General features: G+C 34.2%; 1 protein-coding gene across 1 annotated transcript in view; it reads right to left on the bottom strand.

The window, feature by feature from the left end:
* car (vacuolar protein sorting-associated protein 33A) overlaps positions 1-24,135 on the bottom strand; it is a 49,606-nt gene extending 25,471 nt beyond the window's left edge. Inside the window, exons 1-4 of the mRNA XM_075371020.1 lie at positions 23,883-24,135; positions 15,136-15,329; positions 7,321-7,402; positions 1,296-1,400 (exon numbers count right to left, since the gene is read on the bottom strand). Coding sequence (XP_075227135.1) covers positions 1,296-1,400; positions 7,321-7,402; positions 15,136-15,329; positions 23,883-23,984 — 483 coding nt within the window. The 5' untranslated portion in view covers positions 23,985-24,135. The remainder of the gene's footprint in view (positions 1-1,295; positions 1,401-7,320; positions 7,403-15,135; positions 15,330-23,882) is intronic.
* Between the last annotated feature and the right edge of the window lie 2,467 nt (positions 24,136-26,602).

Raw genomic sequence — 26,602 nt, 5'->3', positions numbered from 1 at the left:
ATCATCCAATATTTTATGTTGTGCAAATTAACATGTGCAGATAAATGAAACCAGGCCATGTATGATATAACATACAGCTATATGTCCATCGACAATGTTTTAGAGAAGCCAGTAGTAGTTAAGGCTCTTGGTTTGTCTGGTCCCTTAAGTTGTTATATGACATGGTTTCGAATTTAAAACATGAACCCTCTTATAGCATCATGTGTATTTTACACCATTTTGTTGCAACACTTTATAGATTTTTTGGACCAGCAAAATTCTTCTTTGAAAATCATCTATGGCCTCTGAAGCCCTAACAGAAGATTGCCTATTTCAGTTTGCATTTGAAACCAACCCAATATATGCTATTTTTTAACCAAATCATGAATTCTACTCTTTGCTGGGATACTGGCATTCAGAAACGTTTCTGCTAATATTTGTTGTTTTTTTTTTGTCTTCAGTCATTTGACTGGTTTGATGCAGCTCTCTAAGATTCCCTATCTAGTGCTGGTCATTTCGTTTCAATATATGATGTATGGGATAAATCCCAAACATTGCCTAACTGCATAATTTTTTCTTTCTACCTGTCCTTCCAATATTTTAGAACCACATAACTGCAAAGAATGAAACTATACTGCACTGAAGCACGAACTGTTTATAACAAATAGATGAAAGTAATAACATACACAACCAATAGCGATCCTTGCAGTAGCAGTATTAAAGGTGACCTCAAATAACTGCAAGTTCGAGCCAGCTTAGTTTGGTATTAAGTTGCTCAACCAATATATTGTACTATAACGTCTTAAGGTTTTATTTTTTATGGTTGTGTACTGTATTTTTACCTTATATTTATTTCTAGTTTTATATTGTACAATAAAGGTACTGATGTTACCCTAAATCTTTTTTCAATAGGTCTGATGGTAAAATCAATAATAAATAGAATAGGCAACTGCATTTATTATTGGTTAATGAGCATTACAAATAATGCTATTTAAAAAAATTAATAAAAATAAAAATTTACTACTACACAAACTCACATTAAATTTTCTTCATTACAAAAAATTAAGGAAGAATAATTACATTTCTGTAAAATACAAGAATAACTAATCGGAGTATCAATACTATTACATTTCATTAAATCAATCGAGAAATTATGATTTCTTTTTTAAGTTACATTTGTTTTTAGAACTTTAAAAAATTTATAGAATTAAATCAAAATATTCATTAGTTAAAGAAGAAAGTATATTCTAGTATTAGTTTTACAAACAAATAAAAGATGTCACTGATATGTTATTTAATTAAGTAAAAAATTATACCTTAAATGCTGAATCCAATTCCATTGATATTAGATCATTATCAAATGGAAACAAATCACAAGGAAGTTCCTCTACAAATGTGAAATTTCCAAAAACTCCTTTACTCTAGAATCAAATAAATTAATAAAATACTACAGGACCAGCGCTGCTTTGCAGCATCAATAAATAAATTAATTTAAATTATAATAAATAATTTACTTTGTGGCTCATAAGACTTCCTTCCAGACAACACTAGTTGTGCAATAACTTAGATTTCAGATTCACTTTAACATTTTTATCAAAACATGAGAACAGAAATCTTTTTACTTTCACACAGACTTCTGTCACCCAATTCTGCTGAAGGTTTTGAGGAAACATCCACATTTTCTTACTCTTAAAAATGCACTCCTGGTTAATTTAATTAATGTTCCCTCAAAATGTTTTAAAAATTGAGTGATCAAAGTCAGCTGATGGGTCTTGATATGATGAGTGTTTTAAGATCCAAACAAATTCTGTATCTTAACTAGCTGTTGAGATATGGTGGTTTAAGTGTATTTTTAAGAGTGTGGAAATGTGTATGTTCCCTCAAAACTCTTATCTGACTTAGGTGATAGAATTCAGTTGGGCTCATTTTATGGCACTTGACATGGACCAAAATGAATTCTGTTATCTTAATTAGTCGCTGATTTAAATTTGAAATTAATTATAAGTGGAAGATATAACATAATATCTGTTTATGCAATAAAACAATCATTCCAGCTTATTATTATATCCTCTTCAAAAAAAAATTATAGGGTTTGACACATGGCTATAATAAAAAGAGTAAGGTAAGTCTTCCCAGGGACTCTTAACTGCAACCTTCTTGTAATAATAAATATGTAAGTATAATTTTTCTATTTTGTAAATAAACCTTTCATTAACACTTTATTGAAAAGTTATTTATTTTGATTAAGATATCTGGCAACTTTATTTCAAATATTATTTGAATTTTCAGTGCAAGTTAATAGTTAGGCAATTAATAGTATAAGTTATTTTTATTAACTGAAATTTAAATTAAATTTCTTTATATTTTTTTTTTTGATTATCATCAAAATTAAGTAAGTTACGCACAGTTAATTATATTTTTACAAATTACACACTCCTTGCTTAAATTTTGTACGTATAAAAAACAATAATGGTCCCACAACAGGCTGAGAGACTCTGTATTTGATTATCCTAACCTATGACGCCACCTCAATTACAATTTTACTGACTTCTTGTTGAACTGCAACATACTGCTGCCTACCTGTCATAAAAAAAGTTTCACCCTAAAGCCTATTCTCTGAGTCAACCTGACTAAAGGTTTTCTCACACAATAGCACTATAGTTACCAATCAAAGGCCTTGGATAAGTCAAGAAAACACCCTGTTCCTAGGTGTTGACCAGATGATAAGCTGTTATCAGATGATCTATAACATTGCTTCTACCAGTTATATTATTGTAATTCTAAACCAATTTGGATTTCTAAAGCCACAGTGATTTTTTCCAAGAACATAATCGTTAAATATTTAACAATTTGTCCATGAATTAATAAACCAACATCTTAGAGAGTAAATTAATAAGTTTGTCTATAATTATTTTTATCATTTCTATCACCTACCTTAAAAACAACCATTACTTTAATCATTTTTTAACAATCTCAAAATTTTCCCTGCATTAATTGCAGAAAGGATTTATTTATTTCTTTAATTAATTTTTAAATAAGAAAATTATACATATGAGGTCTGTAAACAAAGAAATGTGACTAGTTTTTTTTTTGGCAGCCAAAGTGGCAACACTGTAAAGTTACTAGTAAACATATAGTTATATGAACAGCTGATTTATATTAGGTATTAATATTTTTAGTCTATTGTTGCCATATGAGATGTAAACAAACTTTTCGTGAAACAAGTTTTTGTTTTTTTTTGGAGGGCGAAAAACACTTTTGTGTTATCATCACCCAGTAAAAAATGTGTTTTTATAAAAAACTAAAACTAGTTTAAAAAATTAAAACAAAAAACTTACAATTAATATCACAGCTAAAAACTAAAATTTAACTAATAATAAATAGAATTTAACAAAGTCTGAGAGAGGTGTAAAGGGCCCCATCCCGAATAACAGAAAGAATAAATTAAACTATAATCAACATAAAAAGTAAAACTAGGTTAAAAACTAAAATATTAAAAGTGAAATAAAATTTAAAACTAATATCATTAAAAAAATTCATAACTAATATCACAGTGGAAACTTAACAAGATAAAATTTAAAACTTAAAAAAAATAAATAAATAAAATGTAAATAAAAACTTTAAATGAAACATCAATAAAGTGAGAGAAGAGTGAAAAAGGTCCCTTTTTCGATACTGAGTAAAAAAATAAAAATCAAAACAAACAAAGATAATTCTTCAACACGAGAACATAAAAATAATCACAATTTTAAATTTTGAGTAAAAAATTAACACTTTGTAAAAATAGCAACAATTGGTTGTAGAATTTTACAAAAGAATTTTACAAAGGTTTCTGTGTAATTTAAATTTATGATGCAATGCCGCATAACATATGAAATCCACAAGTATGTGGCGCACAGATAAGTGATAGTTGCATCATATGTATAGTGATGCGTGTCCTGCTGACATGAGGTACTCGTGTGTGACTCTGATATGTCCTAACCGCAACTGATAGAGAACCACTTCCTCACAATGAGTTTTTCTGCATGAGCAGGAGTCCAATGACAACACAGAATCTTTAATGTGCCAGAGTTTATTATCAACGGTAGCCATCCAGTCACCTTGCCACTTTTCTTGAAGAGACTGTTTTGTACAACTAATAAATTCAGAAGCAGCAACACAAGTAGTGAAAGGAGGTTGATTAAATGTCATCAGCAGCAGAATCTGTACATTCATTACCTGGAATTCCCATTTTGCTAGGAATCCAACAGAAACTCACTCGTGAGTTACGATCATTCAACTCAGAAATTGCATTATAGATTTCAGAGACCAAAGGATGTCCAAAGTAAAAATCTTCTAAAGCTTGGAGTGTATTGTACTTGTTGCTACAAATATATTTCAGTACTTAGGGTTCTAGGTACTTAGGTTCTAGGTTACTTAGGTTTCTAGATCTTAGGTACTAAGGGCATATAGTTCAGCAGTAAACACACTAATATTACCAGGTAGACCAAACATATAAGTTCTATCATTGACAACAAATTGCAACCAATGGTATTGTTCTGTTTCAATCCATCAGTGTATACTACTGCATCTGGGTTTTTTTTGGAGAGAATATAGTGAAACATTTTCTGGAAGACAGTAAGAGGTGTTGATCCTTTATTGTATATCGTAAGGTCAGACAAAATTTATAAGGTTTATTACCCACGGAGGATATGAGCACAGATATATTGAAAAAATATATGTCAACATTTATAAACTGCAGTAGACATCGGGTATGAACACCTACAGGTGCAGTAGAAAATAGATGGTCCTCATCTTTGTAAATTAGGATTCCCAAGAACTGAGTTAAAAGCCAGGTGATTTGGCTGTCCTTTGAGATGGGCAAAATAAGAAGCTAAAAGCTGGTCCTGTCTATCCCAAAATGATGGCTCACCACAGTCAACAAGCAAGCTTGCAACAGGGTTTGATCTAAATGCACCTATGGCAAGCCGAAAGAAACCACGATGTACAGCATCCAGCATTTTAAGCACGGCATGACGAGCTGAAGAGTAGGTGACACAACCATAATCTAAACAGGAACGAACTAAGGAATAATAAAAACATATCAAACATGACCAATTGGCTCCTCAATCAGTGTTGCCAAGGACTAGCATCATACCTAAAAGTTTGAAACATTTTATTTTAATTCTATTACGTCCTTGACCCAACCAAGGTGGTTATAAAAAATTAACCTAAAAATTTGGCATCCGGAGAGATAGCAATAAGCAAGTTTTTGTTGTGCGTTACAAAAATCAGAGATACTAATAGCAATGTTGTACAATCAAGTTTTGTGTTAAACTCTGGGAGAATGCTACTGAAACTTTTTCAAAATTGAAAAGGGCATATGGAGATGATACTGTGTGACAAGCCCAAGTTTTTAGGTGGTTTAAAACATTTTCATATGGCCGGGAATCAGTTGCAGACAATCCACACTTTGGAAGATCATTAACATTAAAAAGTGACGACAATGTTGGGCGAATCAGAGACTTGATACAGTACAACTGGCGATTAACAGTCAGAATGATTGCAGAACAACTGAATTTGAACTGTACCACATCCATCAAATTTTGACAAACAAATTGGACATGAAAAAGTTTGTGCAAAATTGGCCCCAAAAAACCTCATTGTTGAACAAAAAAACAACAGGGTCGTGTGCAGCAATCTAGGATGAATTGAAACTGATCCTGATTTTCTAAAAAAATGTTACTACTGGTGATAAATCTTGGATATTTGAGTACGACCCAGAAACAAAATGCCAGAGCAAGGAGTAGCATACTTCAAACTCACTAACTCCCAAAAAAGGGAAAATGAGCAAATCAAAAATTAAAACCATGCTAATTTGTTTCTTCGTTATTAATGGCATTGTCCATAAGGAGTTTTTGCCTACAGGACAGACTGTAAATCAATATGTTTACCAAGAAATTCTTGAAAGACTGCAGAAAAGAGTTCCCCCTGTGCGATCAGCCATCAAAGACAACTGGATGCTGCATCATGACAATGCACCTTTCACACTGCACTCTGAATTAATGAGTTTTTGGCAAAGAAAAACATTCCTGTACTTCCTCAACCACCTCATTCACCTGACTTGAGTCCCTGCAACTTTTTCCTGTTACCGACTTTAAAAAAACACCTCAAAGGACACCATTTTGAAACAGTAGAAAACATAGAAAAAAATGTAACCGACCATCTGAAGGATATTCTGGTTTCTGAATTCCAACACTGCTATGAAGAATAAGAAAACCATTTGAAGCATTGTGTGGCTTCCAAAGGGAACTATTTCAAAGGTGATAGAGTCCACATATAACTGGATTCTAAATAAAAAGTTTTTCTGAACCAGTCTCATTAATTTATATACAGACCTGATATTCCTCATAGACCTCATATTAGTAGTTTTTGTTTCTCAAATTTACACTGTCTTTTAATTCTGTAAATGTTAATTCATTGATTTTTTTACACAGTTCAGTATAACTGTTTAATTTTTTCCTAATTCTATAATTTCTATTACACTAAGCATTAATTTTAGGTAGGCTAAAATTCAAGTTATATTTTTAACTTTTTCCGAAATTAAAGTTATTCTTCTTAATATCTTTTATACAGATAGGTTATGCTGCTCATTCTTCAATTCTTTGTGGAGATAAGTTGAACATCATGGTTTGATATGCATGTAATAAGACCACAAATAATCTGGATTGGGATTGGTATTGGTAATTACATTATAAATTTCTATTATGGAGTAGTTAGTTATTCTGGTGGTGAAATCTAACAGAATCTGTAGACCAAAGCTACAAGTTGGGTAGTCAGTCTATTTTACAGTTTATTTCATTCAGTTTCGAGATACCAATGGTAAATCCCCCCTCCCACAACCATTAATCATTATGATCTTAGATTAAAGAGTACAAAATCTAATATTTTAAAGAAATCTTCAAAAAATTCATTAAATCACTGCTAGGTTAACAATAAATACCTACTATTTTTAATTTTCCCTAATAACTATTTTTATTGTTGCAAACTAAAAAACTATACAATGTGTGTCAAAATGCAAAATACAAAACACTATTCCATGCAATTTCCTTGAATGCTTTGGCATTTATACAACTGGCCATACACTTACTGTTGCTTAAGAGTTAAAAAAAATTAAGATTAACAGGCTATTTAGATATCATTTTTAAAGTGATAATAAGATATGACAGTCTACTTCCAAATACCAAATTTGCCTCTATTAGTTTAGCTAAACCATAAACTTAATTTAAAAAATAAACTTTTATTTATTTTTAAACAAGAAAAGACAAACTATAGTTTCCAGTTTTTGAAAAACTACTATACCTTAAGCCGTTTTTCACATAGTAAGCTTTTCCTTGGAATAAAGAAAAGATGAAACTCTTTTCGCTTACCACTTCTTTCTTCACTGAAATACAAAATAAATAATATAAAAGAAATAAGGCAAGGCACATATATAAAAATTTAAAATAGAGTGTATTATGAAGTTCTCCCAGGACTTTTATAAGCTATTCAATTCATGAAAGTAATGGAAAAAGTTTATATAAACATATGTCCTAAAATGCTTTGTTTGCGAGTAATAGTTAATAAAATATATCGCTTCGATTTCAGCTACCCTGGTGAATTTTTCAGCTTCCCTGGTCTTACTGTAATTTTTAGAACAATAATTAAGACACAGAATTAGCAAGTTCTAATGCTTTTTTGCCTGAAAATCAAATAAAATAGGTCCCACAACCATATCTGCCATAGTTTCTGGGAAATCTCAGGTTAAAATCAATAAATTGGGTAAAATTCCTAATTTTTATGTTTGACATACAATAACCTTTTAAATGGGTAATAAACAGATAAAAATTTTAAATGAAACTCAAGGAGAATTTAATTTTGAAAAAATAGCGTAATATAAGTTAAATAAAACAAAGAAAGGTTAGAAAAATCTGAATTTTATCAGTTTATAATAAATGTTCAAAAATGAACCCGTAATTTACAACACATTTCTTGACATGCTTCGGTACTGCTTTTGTTGGTCTTTTTAGTTCTTCAGAGTTGTTCTTAAGTTGCTCAGCCGCATCAATAATGTGAACAATTAATTCTTCATGAAAATGTATTTTTGTTTTCTACACAATATTTTTCATCCATTTCCAGACACAAAAATCTAAAGGTGGTTACATCAGGTGATCTTGAAGGCTAGGAATGTGGACCTCCATAAGTGATCCATTTCTCAGGGAAATGATAATTTAAGTGAATGGAAAAGGCACAAGAGAAGTGGGGAGGCACGCTACTGTGCTGCAAGTATACTTTACATCTCAGGGCTAGAGGAACATCTTCAAGCAGCTGCGACAATTCGTCTAGACAAAAGCACAAGTAGACCTCAAATTTAAGCGGCCAGGTAATATGAATGGTCCAAACAGCTGTTTGTGAAGAAGACCGCACCATACAATGACACTAAATCAATGTTGAAAATTGCCTTCCACAGTTTCATGAGGATTTATTTCTGCCCATGTATCCTCATTGTATAAGTTGTTGCAATCTCAAGTGAAATTTGTCAGTAAACAAAATATACTTGTAGAGTTATCTATTTGTATTCCACCATTTGCAGAACTCCAAGCAAAACAGAATGTCTCCTAGGTGTAGATGTTGAACTCATTTATAAGGATAAAACTTGTTTTTCTCCAACCACTGAATACAAAACTCCAATTCGCTTAGAAAGACATCATGTACTGATGCCTAGACTGCGCTGAACTACATCAATAATAATTTCATCAATGTTCCATTCCACTTGTGACATCAGGTGCTGCTACCTAGCGAGGGCTAGGGCGACAAGCTTGGTCAGGCGATCTGATCACGCGATGTCCTACGTCATAATACTAAGGAGCAAGGAGTGGTCATTATGATGTAGCGACCTTCTACTCATTCGGCGCTTGAATCTGACCCAGAGCGGTCGTGTTGCACATTCAGTCCTGATGGACATGTTCGGATGAATGCTTATATTAGTCTTATACTTATATGTTATTAAGTCATACGTTATTCAGTTTTATTATATGAGTTATGTTATATGCTTCAAGTTCAATCATATGTTATCAAAATGTCAAGACGACAATTCATTAAACCATTTTCAACAAGCAACAAGGCATTGTTTTCATTCATTACCTATGAACATACAGTCCAACTTCGCTTTAAAATCTACCGTGTTAACGGTCTTCAGGTGAGATGGTTCATAACAATCAATAACAGCATCGTGTTGGGCAGATTGTAATAGCTAGTACGAATACTATATATTGAAACAGTTTCCCAAAGATTGTGAAAAGTTGTGCTGATTGTTTTGAGATCTGGAATCCTGCGATTCATAAAAGTATTTCATATTCTACTGCAGCAGCTGTCATCAGAAAACAAAAAATACTCACAGAATTGTCAAATTTTATTCTTATCATAAACAGCCAGTTCATCTACATGCTGGAGACAGTCTGCTTCGCTTGCAGTTCTGCATTGGTGGAATAAAAATAGATAAATCACGTAAATAAATAATAATAATTTATATTTAAATCATAAATAATAAATAAATCACGTTCAGACTAAAATTCACATTTAAATTCAAATTTATTTCTGAAATTCTATTGATAAACAGCACATTCCCAATATACTTAATGTATTTTACAAAATGATTTATCACTAATGCAGTATTGTGCATTGTTGATCAACTGTTGTTACTTTATTGCAAATTCTGAAATAATTTTTCAAATAATATAATCTATTATATTTCTCTCATTAATAAAAAAATTATTATCAAAGTAATTTTTATTTATTTCTATTTTACAATAGTTGTGTAATTTTTAATTTTTTTATAGCAATTTTTTAACAGTAAATTTTATTTTTACAAAATTTTCACATCACCAAAAGCGAATTTGGTTTTTGTTTACTTTAAATAAGCACTTTTCTGACAAATGTAGTAATGTACTGTTCCCAAATAAAATCTGAATTTTTCTAACTGTTCTTTGTTGTATTCAACTTACCAATCTCCAATCACAAATTCTCTACAAGTTTTGTTTAGGTGATATATGTTAACTATCCATTCATCAAAGTTATTGTACATCAAACATAAAAGACAGGGTTTTTTACCCAAATTTATTGGTTTTCACCCCATATTTCTTTTATTTTGCTGTTAACTACAGCAGATACATTTTTTGTATCTGTTTTAAAGAATTTTGAGGTCAAAACCATAGGAAACTGCTAATTCTGCCCCTTAATTAACATCCTAAAAATTACAGTATAATCTCATTTCACCAGGGTAGCTGAAATCCATGCAAAATCTTTCACTAGCCATAACTCAAAAAAAGAGCATATGAACTTTTTCCATTACTTTCAGAAATAGAATAGGTTATGACGGTAGGCATATTTTGTTTTGATAGGCGGCTTTTGTTGACTGTAGTAGCTAGTTGAAAACTTTATAATACATCTTGTGAGTGTGTTTGTGTGTGTGTGTGTGTATATATAATATATATGCACAAGGATGAATCAAATAACAGTATTTTTTTTATAATTTATTGATTAATAATAACACAATTCATACCTTCATATTTCTCTACATAGTCTGCTGCATGATCTACACACCTTTTCCAATGATTTGGAAGCTTGAATACTCCTTGTCCATAAAAGGTTTGAGGATGTCATTAACCAATTAAGCATATGCTCCTCAACATCTTCATTGTTTTCGTATTGTTCCAAGCGATTTTTTCAAGGGCACAAATAAAAACCTGTTAAATGAGGCCAAATCTGGACTGTAGGGAGGTGGTCAAGGGTTTCCCAGTGAATGTTTTCTAATTTATCCCTTGTCAAAATCGGGGTGTGCAGTCTGATGTTGTCATGGAGAAGGATATCTCTTGGGTACACCCCGTCTTCGGTAGGCAGTTTTTGTTGACTGTAGCAACTGGCAATAGTAAGCCGCATTCACCATTCGTTGACTGTGGAAAAAATCAATGAGTAACTCCCCTTGAGTCAAAAAAAATTGTTGCAAGAACTTTTCCAGCATACAGATGGGTTTTGGCCTTCACTGGGCAGCCCTGATTCTTTTTTGTCACTCCTTACTTGCCATTTTTGACCTTGGAGTGTAATGATAGACCCATATCTCAACACATGTGATGATGCACCTCAAAAAATTGTCCCCTTCTTGGCAAAATCGATTCAGAAGTCTCTCTCAGATCTCCAACCTGATCTGTTTTTGATTTTTGGCCAACAACCTTGGTACCCATTGAGCACTAATTTTTCTAAAGCCAAGATGATCAGTGATAATGTATTGAGCACTCCTATAGCTGATACCCACTTCTGACACCAATACCCATTTCTTCAACAGCGTACCAGCGATCACCTTCTATTAGTTCTCAAACAGTACGAATGTTTTCAGCTAAGAGACTTGACCTTGGGAGTTGGTCAAGACTTTTGTTTTCTACACTTTCTCACCCGCCCTTAAATTGTCTGGCTCACATATACACTCACTTCTGGGTAGTGTAGCATCCCCAAATCTTACCTTTAAACGAGTTAAAATTTCCGCGGGTTTAATGCGTTCATTAGTTAAAAACTTTAGGATTATACACTGTGCAACAGACAACAAAACAAGCGGAGGAGCTAACCAAGCTGGTTCCCCCCCTCTAATACATCGAACCTTGACCCCTGCACTCTACCATCTAGCTTGGAACTGCTTTCTGCAGAGAATTACAAAAATACCATTTAAATTTGATTCACCCTCATATATATAAAAGTATCAGCTCAAAGGCAGGTTACATACTCACCAATGTTACTATCAGCTGTTGCATACTGTCTAAGAAGCACTTAAAAGGTGTGTATTAAGTCCCATGTTACATAGTGATGACCATTTCCTTTCTCAAGAACAAACATAAATAAATGACTGATTGCATTGTACATACAAATATGTATATAATTGTCAATCATGGCAGAGCAGAACCTTTGCGTTCTGAGTTTAAATCCTGATCTGACTTTGGAGTTTCATATACTGCAAAATTTATCAAGATCAAGAAGTTATAATACAATATGAGGTTGATGTTTTATTAAGTAAATAAACAGATGATATTTAGAATTACCACAAGCAAGAACTACTAAACACATATGAGCATGGAGTCATTGGTCTTAAGGGTTAGACAAGACATGAAACATCAATAAACAAGAAGCTGGAAACAATAACAATAATAAAGGCATTCAATGTGCATTTCTGATCACCAAAAGAGCACAATATGTAGATATACAATTTTAGTAATAATATTATACTTCAGATTTTCATAAAAGGTTCCAATCCAATGACAGAAATTTAGTGAGACATATGATGAATAAATATAATCTGTCTTCTAATCTCAGAGAAAAATAAATTTGATAAAATCTGATGAAATAAAGCATTACTAAACAGTGCTTATACCAAAGTTAATGCTTCAAAAATATTGAGATATTAACTTAATAAGATAACTAAAAAAAGCAAAATAGACATAACTGTCTGAAGACTGAAACTGTAATTTAACACAGTTCACAGAATTAATAAGAGGTAACAAATATGAGTAATTAAAGAATTAGAATCTATAAATGAGCTAAATCATACCAATATAAATGGATGTAATAAAAAACAATGTTACGCCAGCAAATGATTTTATTCTGAAACAAAATTGATAAAGTAGTAATATGTCAAAACAAACTAGATTTATTTTCTTCTTATTTTGCTCCCAAGTAATCAACTTATGTAACCAGATTTATTTAGAATCCATTCCTAAAACAAGGGGTAAAATGGTTTAATATTCCATTTCTACAAAAATCTTTATTTATAGTAAATAATTTAACGGCGGCATAACCAATCTTAATGCTTGCTGCCATGGCAATTCAAATCATTCTACTATCCTTTTAGCATAATATTTGCTTAGTTTCCTAACAGTGAATGAATCAGTCTTTGTAAGATGTATTGTGGTGTTACCATTGGACCACAGAAAACAATATTTTGAAATTTTAATCACTTTAATGTACAGCTAATATTCTGATTATTAAATTTTTAAATGTAATCTGATTTAAGTATACATAATGTATCAGTTATGTCAAATATACTTGGCTCACTGAAAAATCTTGAATCAATATCTTACCATTCTCTGAGAAAAAATTATGTTATTAGGCATTTTTCAAAATGGAAAACATGACAAGAGTTACAGAAGTGCTTATATAAAGCTGGTAATTGTACAATAGTAGGCTAACACATAACAAGCAAATCAAAATATATTACCTTTATTAAGTGCTGGTGTCCCATTTTATTTTCAAACAGATATTCAAAAGTTAATGGAAGATAATGATTAAATACACTAAATAATGAAATTGGAAATTACAGCAAAAACTAATTTTAAATGTTAGAATAAAATATGATATTTTAATTAAAAAGGGTGAACACCTTAGAACAAAATAAGACTACTTTAATTAAAAAGGGTAAACACCATCCACTTACAAGAAATATTAGAATTTCTGAGGTTACTGTCATCAGAATCATCACTGTCACTTTCACTATCTTCTTGTAAATAAATAAGTGATGATTTCCTAGTATTGTCCACAATATATTCTTGTCACATAATTCAGCTTCTATTTCCTTAACTTTATCACAAAACACTTTTTAATTTTTGTCAAAATGAAATTTTTGAGTCTCTCATCATACACTTGTCTAAGTCACCTAGCCCCATTATAGGTATTTCAAGAGGTTAGTATTTTATTGGAATAGAGAAAGAAGTCTCCAAAAGATTTTTGGCTAATTTTTCTAGTGACTGCTTTTTCTCTTTCTCACTATTTGGACTTGGAATCACGACATCCAACACGCAGCTGCTGTTCTTTCTTCACATTTTTTTAATGTGAATCAGGTGTTTATCTTCTATTTTTGACTTTGAAAATCGATCACCTTCTTATTTCATAAACTCATGTACACTATTTATTATTTCTTGGGCCTGCTATTTTAGTTTTTTTTGTTTTTTACAGTGGATTTAAATTTACTCATAATTATAAAAAATGATATATACACAATCTATAATAAAATGTGATTACTTTTCTAAAACAAAATTCAAATAAAAATTAACAGAATTTGCTCTTACAGGACCAATAAATACTAGACACCTAGTTAATTGGATTCAATAACGTAGGCTTGTAGGTAATTAATTATTTATACATTGATCTGACTGTATTTGAAAACTATGAGTGCACAGCAAACAATACTGTGTTGTTTCTTGATATGAGTCTAAGAAAGGTGGAACTCATTTTTTTTTTAGTTATAATACTTGGCTTGTCTATGTTTATTTCTACAATAAATAAAATCATGATAGATTGATTATAAACTACATTTATATATGTGAGACAATTATAATGTTAGTAAATTTATTATTTAGCATTTTTTGATGACATAACTGTAATACTTGTTGAGAATAAGCTTTCATTTTTATAACATTTATAAATGCACCATAACATTTCTTTTTATGGCAAAATACTTAATCATTTATAAATCATAAACAATAGAATTAGATAATATTTAAAAGTAATCCACAATACCATCCAGCAACATAAAATAATAAGTTGTATTCACAACAAAGCAATTGGCTTCTGCAAGTGAAAACTAAACTGAATGTTTTCAGTTTGGATAACAGGCACCATACTAGCCACCATAGTCCAAGCTTCAAAATTCATTGTGAAGCTATATTACTCATTATTTGACACAAATATAAATAAATTCTTTTTATAAAATGGAATTAATTTTCTAAATTTGGCATTATTTCCACATAAAATGGATTCACACAATATCTACTCAAAATTTAATATGAAATTGAATACATGTTAAATCCTAAATTTTGTTTAGAGCATTACAAAGTGAACTATTAGTTCCAAACTGCTGACAAATTTATTGAATTTATCATATACCTACGGAATTTATCAGAATTGTTATAAATTAGTTTAACAAAACTAAATAAAAAAAAAAAAAAAATATCTAAAAGTCAATGTAAAAAATTATTACTACAATACTGATGATTATTAATACAATACCTTCTTCCCTAACAATTAATAACTAAAAGATAATAATAATAATAACAAATATTATGCTTCAAATTTCAAATATACAAGAATATAAATACTGACCCATGGACATTATCAGCAATCATATCCATCAAATTTAAATGAGGCCTTGTTATAAATATAATATTTTTAACAGTTATACTTGGAAGTCTTCCATTTCGTAAAGGAAACATTTTAATAACATCATGATCCTTGAGAACACTGTATTTTGCCACTAAACCAACAGGACCTGCTAATGATTCATCCCAAACAATTGCCTAGAATTTTTTTAAACAAAAAATTAATCTAATTAAAATCACATAAACATAATAATTTCCGATTACAACTTTATATAATAATTAACTGTGAACACAACTTCATCAGAGCTATGTAGCTAAGAAACTACTAATTCAACAGCAATTTTTACAATTTAGCATTTTGCTTCTAAATATAATCTGATTTTAAACAAAAAACAAAACTGTGTTAAATTTCCCTTAAAGGACAATCAATTCAGCTCTTTCATTATTTTCAAACAAATGCAATTGAACTTAATAGCCGAAGTTCAACTGATTTACTGATTCACTAATGTGAAAAATGTGCAGAAATTCTTACACTAGTAGAATGTAATAAATATAGTTTATATACCCATACAAGAAAATAACTTAATGCATAACAAATATGAATGAAAAAGTTCAAGTCAAACTAAAAAGAATGTAATCAGTTGAAAAGGCCAGAAAATTTGCCACTGGGCAATTTTGCATGTGGGTGTGTTGATCAGTGTTCAGAGGAAATGATTCCTTTGCTTAGAGAGGATCGTCATCAATATTTAGGTGGTAGCGAAAGTTTGAAAGAGAAAATTTTGGACTTAAGAGCACTACAAGGTCAGGTCGACCGTCTTTGTCTGTGTCTAAAGGAAACATAGCTGCAGTATGAAAAATGCTTGAGACATATGCGACAAGTGATGAAAAACCTGGCTATGCTATTGTGATGTCTCGACTAAGGCTCTGAACAAAGTATAGGTATTCGAAGATGAGAGACCTCCCATGGCTGTTTAAAAAACCATTTCACTTAAGAAGAGAATAGTGGCCATTTTTTTTTAGTGTGAGAGATGTTTTGGAATGAGTTGTGTTGGAAACTCAAAAGTAGTAACAGGGAAGAATATAACACGAAATGCCTGCCAAAAGTTGTCAAAGCACTCAAGAAGCTGCGTCCAAACCCAAGGATGGACACATGGTTTCTTCACCAGAATAATGGTCCAGGCATACCATTCCAAAATTTGCTTGAAGTAATTGTCCAATAATGGAACAAAATTATTAAAGCACCCTACAGTCCTGACTGCCCTCAATGTGACCACACTATTCCCTTGGGTGAAGAACAGATTGAAAGGAAGGCATTTTGTGCCTACACCTCACAGGAAAAATGCCCTCGCTCAAACATGCATTGTATATACCTAAAAATATATATATATAAAAATATAGTATATAAAAATATAGTCAGCTACAATTGTCACTTTAACAACTGCATTTGGAGGGCAGTCACGACCAGGTGCCTTCTCCAAGGGAACTCGCTGCGCAGCTGCCTTAATTTCCTCCACTGCGAACATTGGTATTGTCCCCACATCCATCTCATCATGCTTCAGTGCAACATCTCCAATAGGAAAAAGCTCCTCGATTATTCTTGCAACCTCTGAGGCATCGCAGGTAACTGGGGACCTTGCTTTCAGCACTTCTTGACTAACAAACTGTATGGTTTCCCTCAGGGGTCCTCCTCTATTGTTTGGCGTAAGCACTTCCAACATTTCTCTTCCTAGCTTTAATCATACTAGATAGTTCTTTCTTCTTTGCCTTGTGTACAGCCATGTATATTAACCTAGCTGAACTGAAGTGCTTCCTCATAGACGCCTGCCTAGCCGATAAGTACTATCCCGATTTCGACCGTCCACCAGTATACTGGCAGCCGGCCTCTCCTGATACATTTCTAGGGAGCTGCCTCTCACACGCACTCACCAACAAGTCAGCTAAACAATCGGCTTTGTTCTCAGTGTTACGTGCCTCAAGTACCATCTTAAAATTCAGGCTCTCGACAAAGGCAATCAAGTCCCTGTCTTTAACACTCCAGCCTAACAAAGCAGATGTATCATCTCCACCATATCCCCTTTCGGCTACCGTCATGGTTATGGCCCAGTGGTCGCTAGCGGTATACCCACCCCAAACCCGCCAGTCCTGTATTCTAGCCGCCATGTTAAGTTGAGCATTGATTTCTATCAGGAGTCTACCTCTATTGTCTGTCCTGGCAGACCCCCAGGACATCGACCAAGCATTACAATCACAGTTTCTAGCTGTGTACCCCACCTCAAAACACCTAAGACATTTCAGAAGGTCATCCACTAAATCAGCCCTACAAGACACACCAATTTTAACCCTTCCTCTTTGGGCTATCACTGTGGCCATAGAAGCTGAGAGTCTACATGTCGCCATTCTGGCTTCTCAGTATTGACCTTACTGTCAATTGTGTTTTGACAATTACTGTTGTGTTTTGTGCAAGGCCAGTTTCACTGCTTCACCAAGTCCGCCAATTACTTCCTGCTTCTCTATGTCCCCCTTCCAGATCTCTAACACAGAGGGTCACCATCCTTGTCCTAGTCTGGACAGTTCCCTCCTTTATTCTACATGCCAGGACATTTTTGAATTCTCCTGCCTTACATTTCTCCTCTTTGACCTTTATTTCCATCGCCTCACCTGCTTTCCGGATTGACAGGATCTCCATCGTCTAAACAGGAATTGAAACATTACATTATTAACATTGAACTCCAAGGTCAGCTTTCTAGTATTTTTTCATAATGGTTAGATATTTCATCTAACACACCCTCCTTAAATTTAGACGTACATATTGAACACAGTCATCCTGATTTACCACGTTTTTTCAGGTTTTAAGCTTCCTGTGTCTGAGCCATCTGTGAATGGATGAAGAAATTGGGTTGTAAGTAACATTCAATTGGGAGAGTGGTTCTAATACAGCCGCCTTGCCTCAAGAGTGTTGCAACATATGAGACCATACATTACTGTAAATACATATCAGCCATTTCTAAGTTAGTGTAAGATAATGATAAAAAAAGTAATTAATTAATTCCTACAGCACAGATCAATGTATTCACTTGGTCAGTAGAAAAAGAAAAAACTAGTTATTAATTTTTATTAACATTTACAAAAATGACTTGTTAATTACAACAATTTTATTGTAAATTATTTTTCACCGTTAATATTATTTATTATAATATTTTAATGATTTCAATAATATTTTATTTTATTGCAATATTTTCAATATTATTAAATTATTCAATTTATTACATAATAACATTAATAAAACTATTCCAGTTGAGATCGTGACAAGCTATTCAATTTTATTCAGGAAGATATGAAAACTGATTTTTTAATCACTTTAAGAACTTTTGCCTCATTTTGTTACTAATGAAAAGATTTGAATAAATAAGGTGTCATTTTCTTTTCATAAAACACTAAACATTTTTTGTAATAACATAACATTTAAATAAACCAGTGGATACAAAGATAATAATTAAAATGTTTACATGGCCACAATTTTGAAATAGATTGAGAGATCAGGATCACACTTACTCGTATAACAAGTAAACCTCTAGGTACATAAGCAATGTATGAAATTTCAGCTAAATACGATTAACCATTCCTGTGAAATCACTTTTTATGTTAAAAAACAAAATGGGAGATAATCAATAAATTAAGCGTTTCTGAAAAAATGTTGATACAAAATTTTTTTCTTTATTTCAGTGAGGGGGACTGAACCCTGAATTCTTGAAATAGTTTTTATAAACATCTTGTTTTATAATTTTTTTTTTCATTTAGATGCCAATTTACATAATACTGAGATTAAACTTTGATAATTAAAATCAAAAAGTTTTGTAATGACTTTCTTTCCTAAGAAAAATATAGGTTAATACCTTTAGAAGTGCCATAGGACTGCAGCAGAACAATATCTGGAATGAGACATACACCACACCTATCTCTGATGGCATTTAGAAGATAACTTATAGTCATGGAAATACTAAACTAGTTATATATAACATGTACTACAGTCGTAGGTTACCTAATGCTACTGAAGGCCCTTCTTCTTTTTCTGTTTTAACCTCTGGAACCCGTAAGGTATTACTTCAAGGATGAATGGAGATGACATGTATAAATGTAAATGAAGTAGAATCTTGTACAGTCTCAGGTCAACCATTCTTCCTGAGATGTAAGTTTAATTGAAACCCAATCACCAAAGAACACCAATATCCACGATCTGGTATTCAAATCCATATAAAAGCCTTTACTACAATTTGAACCTTAGAACTCTCAACTTCAAAATCAGCTGATTTGCAATGACAAGTGTACCACTAGACCAATCTGATGGGACACACCAATATGCAAAAAGGCTCAGTACACTTCATTCAAATTGTTGCAACTGCAAATCCAACTTCATCATGTCCACTTCAGAGATGAATGAATCAGAATATCTGCATTCACTGAGGTTTCTCCAACATAAACAGCTTTTGTGTGGGGGGAATAGACCTGGTCTGGGACTTAACACAAGTTTTGAGAACACGCCCAACCCTACATATTATTGTGTGGTCATCCAGCTCGAGGTGGTTAGCAAGTCAAACAAGATTCTTTTTTAAAAAAACTCCCCCAAGACGACCAGCCCACGCTAAAAAGCTTAACATAGTCGTCTCAGGGTTTCATGGCAGCGCAGTCTGCCCTCCCTAGCTCATCCGAACTCGGACATTCCATTGGGATCTCCCGTGCCTCTTCATTCACATTCTGATCACCTCTTCCGGTAATCAGAATGTTTCTCCACAGGACAGCTACCCTTCCTGTCCCTATTATACCTGATCCAGACACGCATTTCACACGCCCTTCACAGTTACCCATACCCCCATGCACACCTTGAGGGTCCCCCATGTCAGCATCGGGTAGCTCCGACCCACCCACTCTTGCGCGCGAGTAGGACTGAGCACCCTAGGCATAGAAGCTGCCTCCCTGGCCCCTACATGCATCAAGATGGACTTATACCTGTCCTCGATCCCCCACAAATTCCCATGACCCCTCATTACTTGTTGCGCCATGTCTCCCTCGGCGTCAGTGGTAGAGCACCGCACACAATATCCCCCCACTCTGTGTCCATCGGTATATCCAGCATAGCATATTCCAACAACATGAGCAAAGACACATAATACAATCATAAATTCCTAACCTAACAAAGTACATTAAAACACATTTCGATGCCTCTGATGACACCGAGGGCCGTGTGCACATCAAGGGAGTTCCTTCTCTCTCTTCGCTGTTAATACAACACGAGCCACTCATTCTACTCCCTCCATCCATCCATTCTCACTCTGGAGCATATGTTTGACAACGTTATCTGGTGTTACAGCCACCAGAATCTGATGTCTCTCATTCTCCCACCTGACACAGTCGAACCAGGTGTGTTCAGCTGTGTCAGCTGTCGCACAGTACCTGCAACCTGCCATTCTCCTCCTCTTGAAGCAATAAAGATAACTATCAAAGTCCCCATGGCCCGAAAGTAGTTGAGTGAGGCAGTATCCAACTTCACCATGTTTACATCCCATGCTTATGCACCACCCAAGCACTCACGTCTAGAATCAGACGCACAGTCCCACAGTCCACAGTCCTACCTGGCTTGCCTCCCACAGTTGCTGCCAGATGGCCATCATCTGCGCCTTTGCATTCTCTTTGGCGAACACTACCGTGTTCGCCATCAGCCTCGAGATAGCCCTCAGCTGTTGTTGCTTCCTCTACATGAAGTCCGAATGAACGGTGCTTGTCCATCCAGACCCCGAGATATTTGGCCCTCGAGTCTTGGCTTATCTCTGCGCCATCGATGGTGAAGTGCATTATCACTTAGTTGGCGTCAACCTCCAAGTACCAGCGCCTCCGACTTTTCTGATGCTATTTGCAGACCATGAGTCACCATCCATTGGTGCACCATTGCCAAGGCAATGTTTCCCTTGGCCTCCACCTGCCTCTCATCACTTCCTTTGATCAGAAGGGGCAGGTCGTCGGCGAATCCGAAGACTTCAACCCCCTCCGGATAAGCCTGGCAAAAAACTCCATCATATGTGATGTTCCACAAGAGAGGGCCCAGCACAGAGCCTTGTGGGACCCCCGCACGCCAGTATCCGTGAACGTGCAGACTTCCCTGTCACTTAAGTAGTTACTAATGATCGCTTGAAGTTTTGACTCCTTTCGTCCTCAACGTCTTATGACTTCCCATGGCAGGCTGTTGACGGCGTTCCGGACATCCAACAGTATCAGGGCCAGAATCGCTCTTGATCCATTTGCTGCGGCGTCGACAGAGTACATCACCTCACGAATTGCGTGGACCGCTGACATGCCCTTCCGGAATCTAAATTGACGAGGGCAGAGGCCCCCTTGCTCCTATACCTCTGCCGAGAGCTGCCTTTCCAAGACACGCTCATACATCCTCCCCAGTGTACTGAGTAAGCACACTGGACGGAAGGATCCTGGTTGGTCTGGATTCCTCCCCGACTTGGGTAGAAGTATCAAGCGTGCCTTCTTCCAGCATGATGGGAAAGCACCCCTCGTGAAGGCCTGGTTAAAACAGTCCAGCACTGTCCACGCGAATGTCCCCACCACCATCTTGGCCACCTCCCCTGGAATTCTAACCAGTCCCAGACTTTTCTTGGGATTGAGTGCTGCTGCTGCCCCCTCCAGCTCCTGAAGCGAGATTCGCCTTGGCTCTTCAATTGGCGTTGTTGCCACTCGACGGCCGGTAGTCTGGGAAAGAGTGATTCCACTATTCTGTCGATCTGCTCTCCTGGGATGACTGGCAGTCTCCTTCCCAGCTTTTTGGTGACAAGCTCATAACCTTGTCCCCAAGAATCTTCTTACAGCTGGTCAAGGAGACGCTTCCACGACTCACTCTTTGCCTTCCAAATCTCTCGCCTCAGGTTTTTCCTAGAATCTCGGAGCTGTTGGGTCAGCTCCTCTGTCATTTCTCTCCAGCGCCCTACTCCTCTGTAGACGGCGACGTGTCCGTTGCACTCCGCCCTTACTTCAGCGGTCTACCAATAAACCTTCTTCTTGAAGTTCAAGGCCTCCTGGACTGCTACATCTAGCTCCTCAGGTTCCCACCTGCGATCCTCGTTGAAGACTATCGTGAGCCTTCCATTCAGCTCCTTAAGATGTACTCTGTCAATGCACCACGTCCCTTGCTTTCTGGCTGGAAGTGGGCCACTCAATTCTACCCACAATCCCTTGTGGTCGCTCCCTAAGTCATCTGCCAACACTACGCACTCCTGTACAAGTGGAGTCACTGTTTCTAAAGCGTATGCGTGGTCATGGACCGTCCCTCGTTCTCCTTTCCAGAAGGTGGGGGTGTCATCATTGAGGCTGACTAGATTGAGCGAGGAGGTGAGCTCTGAAAGAGCCTCCTCTCACTTATCCGTGACACCTCCACCCACCCCAGCGTGCTTGGCGTTGAAGTCGCCGATCAGCAGGGCAGGTAGGCCCATCTACCAAACATCCTCTCCCAATGCATCCAGAAACGCTGTGAAGTCATCCCACGAGTAGGGGTAGAAGTAGCAGCAACAGTACACGAGGATCTCCCCACCTTAGTGCAAACAAATCCTGCCAAATCCCATCCGCTGGTCAGATAGCGCATACCTGTCCGACAAGTCGTTGAGCTTCGCATCCTCTCTGAGATCTACCAACCAGCCTCGGCCCCTGACCACCCCTCCATTTGGCTCGGATGTCAATATTATGTCAGCCTCCTTGTTGACAGCTGCCTTCCACAAGAGATCATGAGCCAGCCAAGTCAAACAAGGTTACTCAAAGACAAATGAACAACTGTTACCTGACCTGCCTGGGACCATTTCTATGTGGTAGGGAGCCCAAGTCTGATGAATTGATATACAACATAATATGGACAGAGTAAGAATGTATCCTAGTTATGAAAGAATAAGCCCTAAACTATAGGGTCATTTCTGAGCACCAGTTCACACTTCAATCTACCGACATAATTTCAAGTCCACATCACTGTGGATTAACTGCCATCTATGTTACCAGAAACTAGTCGTGTACACACACAGATAAATAAGAGTCATACAGTCAATTGTATGTTCTACAAGCCAGGTTCTTGCATGAGCCAAAGCTCCAGAAAGGAGTCTACAGTCAGGAAAGGTGTGCAATTTAATATTAACCATATCAATATCTAAAAGTTAATGTCTATAGAACTGTAATACAAATAGACTCAATAAATTTCATGGTTATATAATCAATCATTTCTACTGGTAATAAAAGTAAGAGAAATCAATAAAATATCTTAATTTATCAACTGTAAGGAAACATAAGATGTAATGAAATCCCTGCAATAAGGAAACAAACGAAAAATTTAATTATACTACTACTTCGTCTTTATGATCCTCACAGCAATGTTTAAACAATGTTAAAATAAGAAACAACCTTTGTTATTATCAGGAATTAAAAATCAGCACAGAAATTAAAACATGTATTATAATACACATACATATATATCAACAAATATAATTTGTATAACTAAATACATAATAAAGAAGAAAAATTTACAAATCTTTAATTATTTTATGTAAATACTGTGTTAATAGTATAATTATACTATTTTATTGTAATAGATGAAGTTGAAGGTGTTCTATCATGTTACGCTACTACGCTGTAAAAGAATACAAATGAAGGCTGATAATTTTAATTTTTAAATTGACATCTTTATGATCAGTCAACATATTTATTTATTTGACTCACCTTTGTACCATCGCACTGTTCAATAAGTTTCAACAAATCATTTCTTGCAACTTCTTGCAATTGACTTATATTAACTTTACCCCCGGCGAGATGATTGGTCATGGTTGTAATATGTAAATACAATACACAAGTGAAAAGTTAACTTTAAAAGTTACTTTGCATTATTGTTAACGTACTACTAATCACAACACTCCCACTAACCTCAACGTAATCAGTAAACTGAAACATCCTCTCAGCAGCTGATTTTGACGGCTTCAGCCGGCCATTTAGCCAACGTAGCAAAGACAAATTCTTTAGCGAGAGATATTTGAAAAACAATTAAATGTAAATTAAAGGTCCAAAAATTAAGTCTTCTTTAGAGAAATGATTTAGATAAATAACATTCGAGTGTAAAATTAGGTTAATACTAACTATGATAAATAAACAAATAGAATTCAATTTATTAGCCAAAATTTGTTCATATTATTTCTTTTATATAGTGAAGGACCCTCCAATCACAGAAAAAATTAATAGTATCACCGCCGTTACCTGTGTTTCAAAACAACCATAGCCAAACTTTTATTAACCAAACTATTATGTTCTGTACTGTACGCTTCTAAAACTAGAATAAGCAATTTTTTCAGGAAACTAGGGTGAACCCTCTCCCTTTATCTGTTTAGTCTCCGGAACCACCGTAAGGTATTACTTAAGAGGATAATGTATGTAAATGAGGTGTAGTCTCAGGTCGACCGTTCCCGAGATATGTGGTTAATTGAAACCCAACCACCAAAGAACACCGGTATCCATGATTTAGTATCCAAACCCAAGTAACTGCCTTTACCAGGATTTGAACCAACCCGGTTTGGTAGAACTAGGGTGCCACACTTGCGCTCAGCTGGATTGTTCCGTAATTTTAACCGATACGTTATGTTTTACGTATAAACAGAATTAACGGTTTGAATGTAAACTATTCAAGTGGTTGATGTTTTAGACAATATTAATGAATCCAGCGTTAGAATGTTAACTAATTCTTCTAGTTTCTTGATTGTCAGAATGGAACTGTATAAAGGATAACTTTAAAAATTTAGTCTTTTTATAACAAACAAAACTTTTTATGGATTATCAATGTTTGTTAAAAATTAAGTTTATTTTTTCATATAAGGTGTTTAAAAGTTCTGTTAGTTGCGTTTGTTTTTACATTTTATTTTTCTCCTCAACCATTCTCTAGAAATGCTTTAAGTTCAGTACTCACCTATGCTTCACATTTACCTTAGAACTCCATTTCACACTCTTACCTACTAATATTTTCTTCAGAATAAAAGTTTGCTTGCATTCATGAACAGCATTTTATAATTACTTTCATAAAGTAATTATGAAAGTAGTAGTAGTAGTAGCTTCTGGTAGTAAGTCTCATGATCTTTTTTCATTTCATTTCCTGAAAACACTGGTAATTTCATCTTATTTCTTACCTCTAAAATATCATGATTTATTAGTGTGGACTAGACTATGTGGCATTTATTCTACTGTTTTTCTGATATCGGAACAGTACAGTTTGTTTTTTACAGTCTCATACTACAAATAATTGTACCACAATGTTTTTTTATTTTTTTTATCATTACATAAGCTTGAAGCTTGTGTATGGCGTATGTAAATGGAAATTTGTGTATATAAAAAAGCCTGACTGGGATTTGAACCCAGGACATCCAGATGAAAGCCTGAGATGCTACCAATCTGCCATGGTGATCAACTGATTTATATCAATTTCCTTATTACTAACAAAAGATTACTAGTCCAATAAGAAAATAAGTTTGTTTTTTTAACAATATTTCTGAAAATTTTTGCACTATTTTTGTAATATCTGAGCCTTCATATCATCTTCAGTCTTCTTTAGAGAAATGATTTAGATAAATAACATTAGAGTGTAAAATTAGGTTAATACTAACTATGATAAATAAACAAATAGAATTCAATTTATTAGCCAAAATTTGTTCATATTATTTCTTTTATATAGTAAACCTTAACATATGATATTTCTTACATGAGTAAACCTTAACTACACATTAAAGTATTTTATAAAAAGAAAAGTAGGGAGTTCATAATATTTCAGTAGATTATCCCCACCTTTCTCAGTTTTCTACAACAGATTCCACAACAGTTTTCCTTAAAATAATTTCATATGAGTGTAGTTTTCGAAAAAGGAACTGAAATCTTGTAATTCTGAACAAGTCTAGTTAAATTTATTACAAGGTACTATGACTTACATAAATGAGGTCAGAGACTGTGAAAAGGTGTTCAAAAAAAATTCTTGTATGTTTTCCATTTTATGACATATTTATAGTTTTTTATGTAGAACATAATTCTTCAACATTATCTCCGAATAATATTATTATTTGTAGCAAAAGAATTTTCAGAATTGCTTTTTAATTCTTCTTTGGGAATTCCAGGAAGTATAACATACTGTTATTCAAATTAACCTTACTTTCTAGATCATCCATCATATTAGTACTATAAAGTGTAAATTTGTTTCAAATAAACCATTCATTGTGTATGGGCTAAGATAATTATTTTGTATCATATTATATATATTTGTTTCATATTAGAACTTTTATGGCATAACCAAACAAATTTTAATATCTTATTAATTGTATGCTTATAAAGGATTTTTTTTTAATTTCAGTTCATTCAAATTTCATTTAGGAATTTCCTCCTAATAATTTCCACATAGAAACCGTAAATTGACA

Source organism: Lycorma delicatula, chromosome 7 (assembly GCF_047948215.1).
Source record: "Lycorma delicatula isolate Av1 chromosome 7, ASM4794821v1, whole genome shotgun sequence".
Classification (NCBI taxonomy): Eukaryota; Metazoa; Arthropoda; class Insecta; order Hemiptera; family Fulgoridae; genus Lycorma; species Lycorma delicatula.
This window is presented reverse-complemented; position numbering and strand designations above follow the sequence as displayed.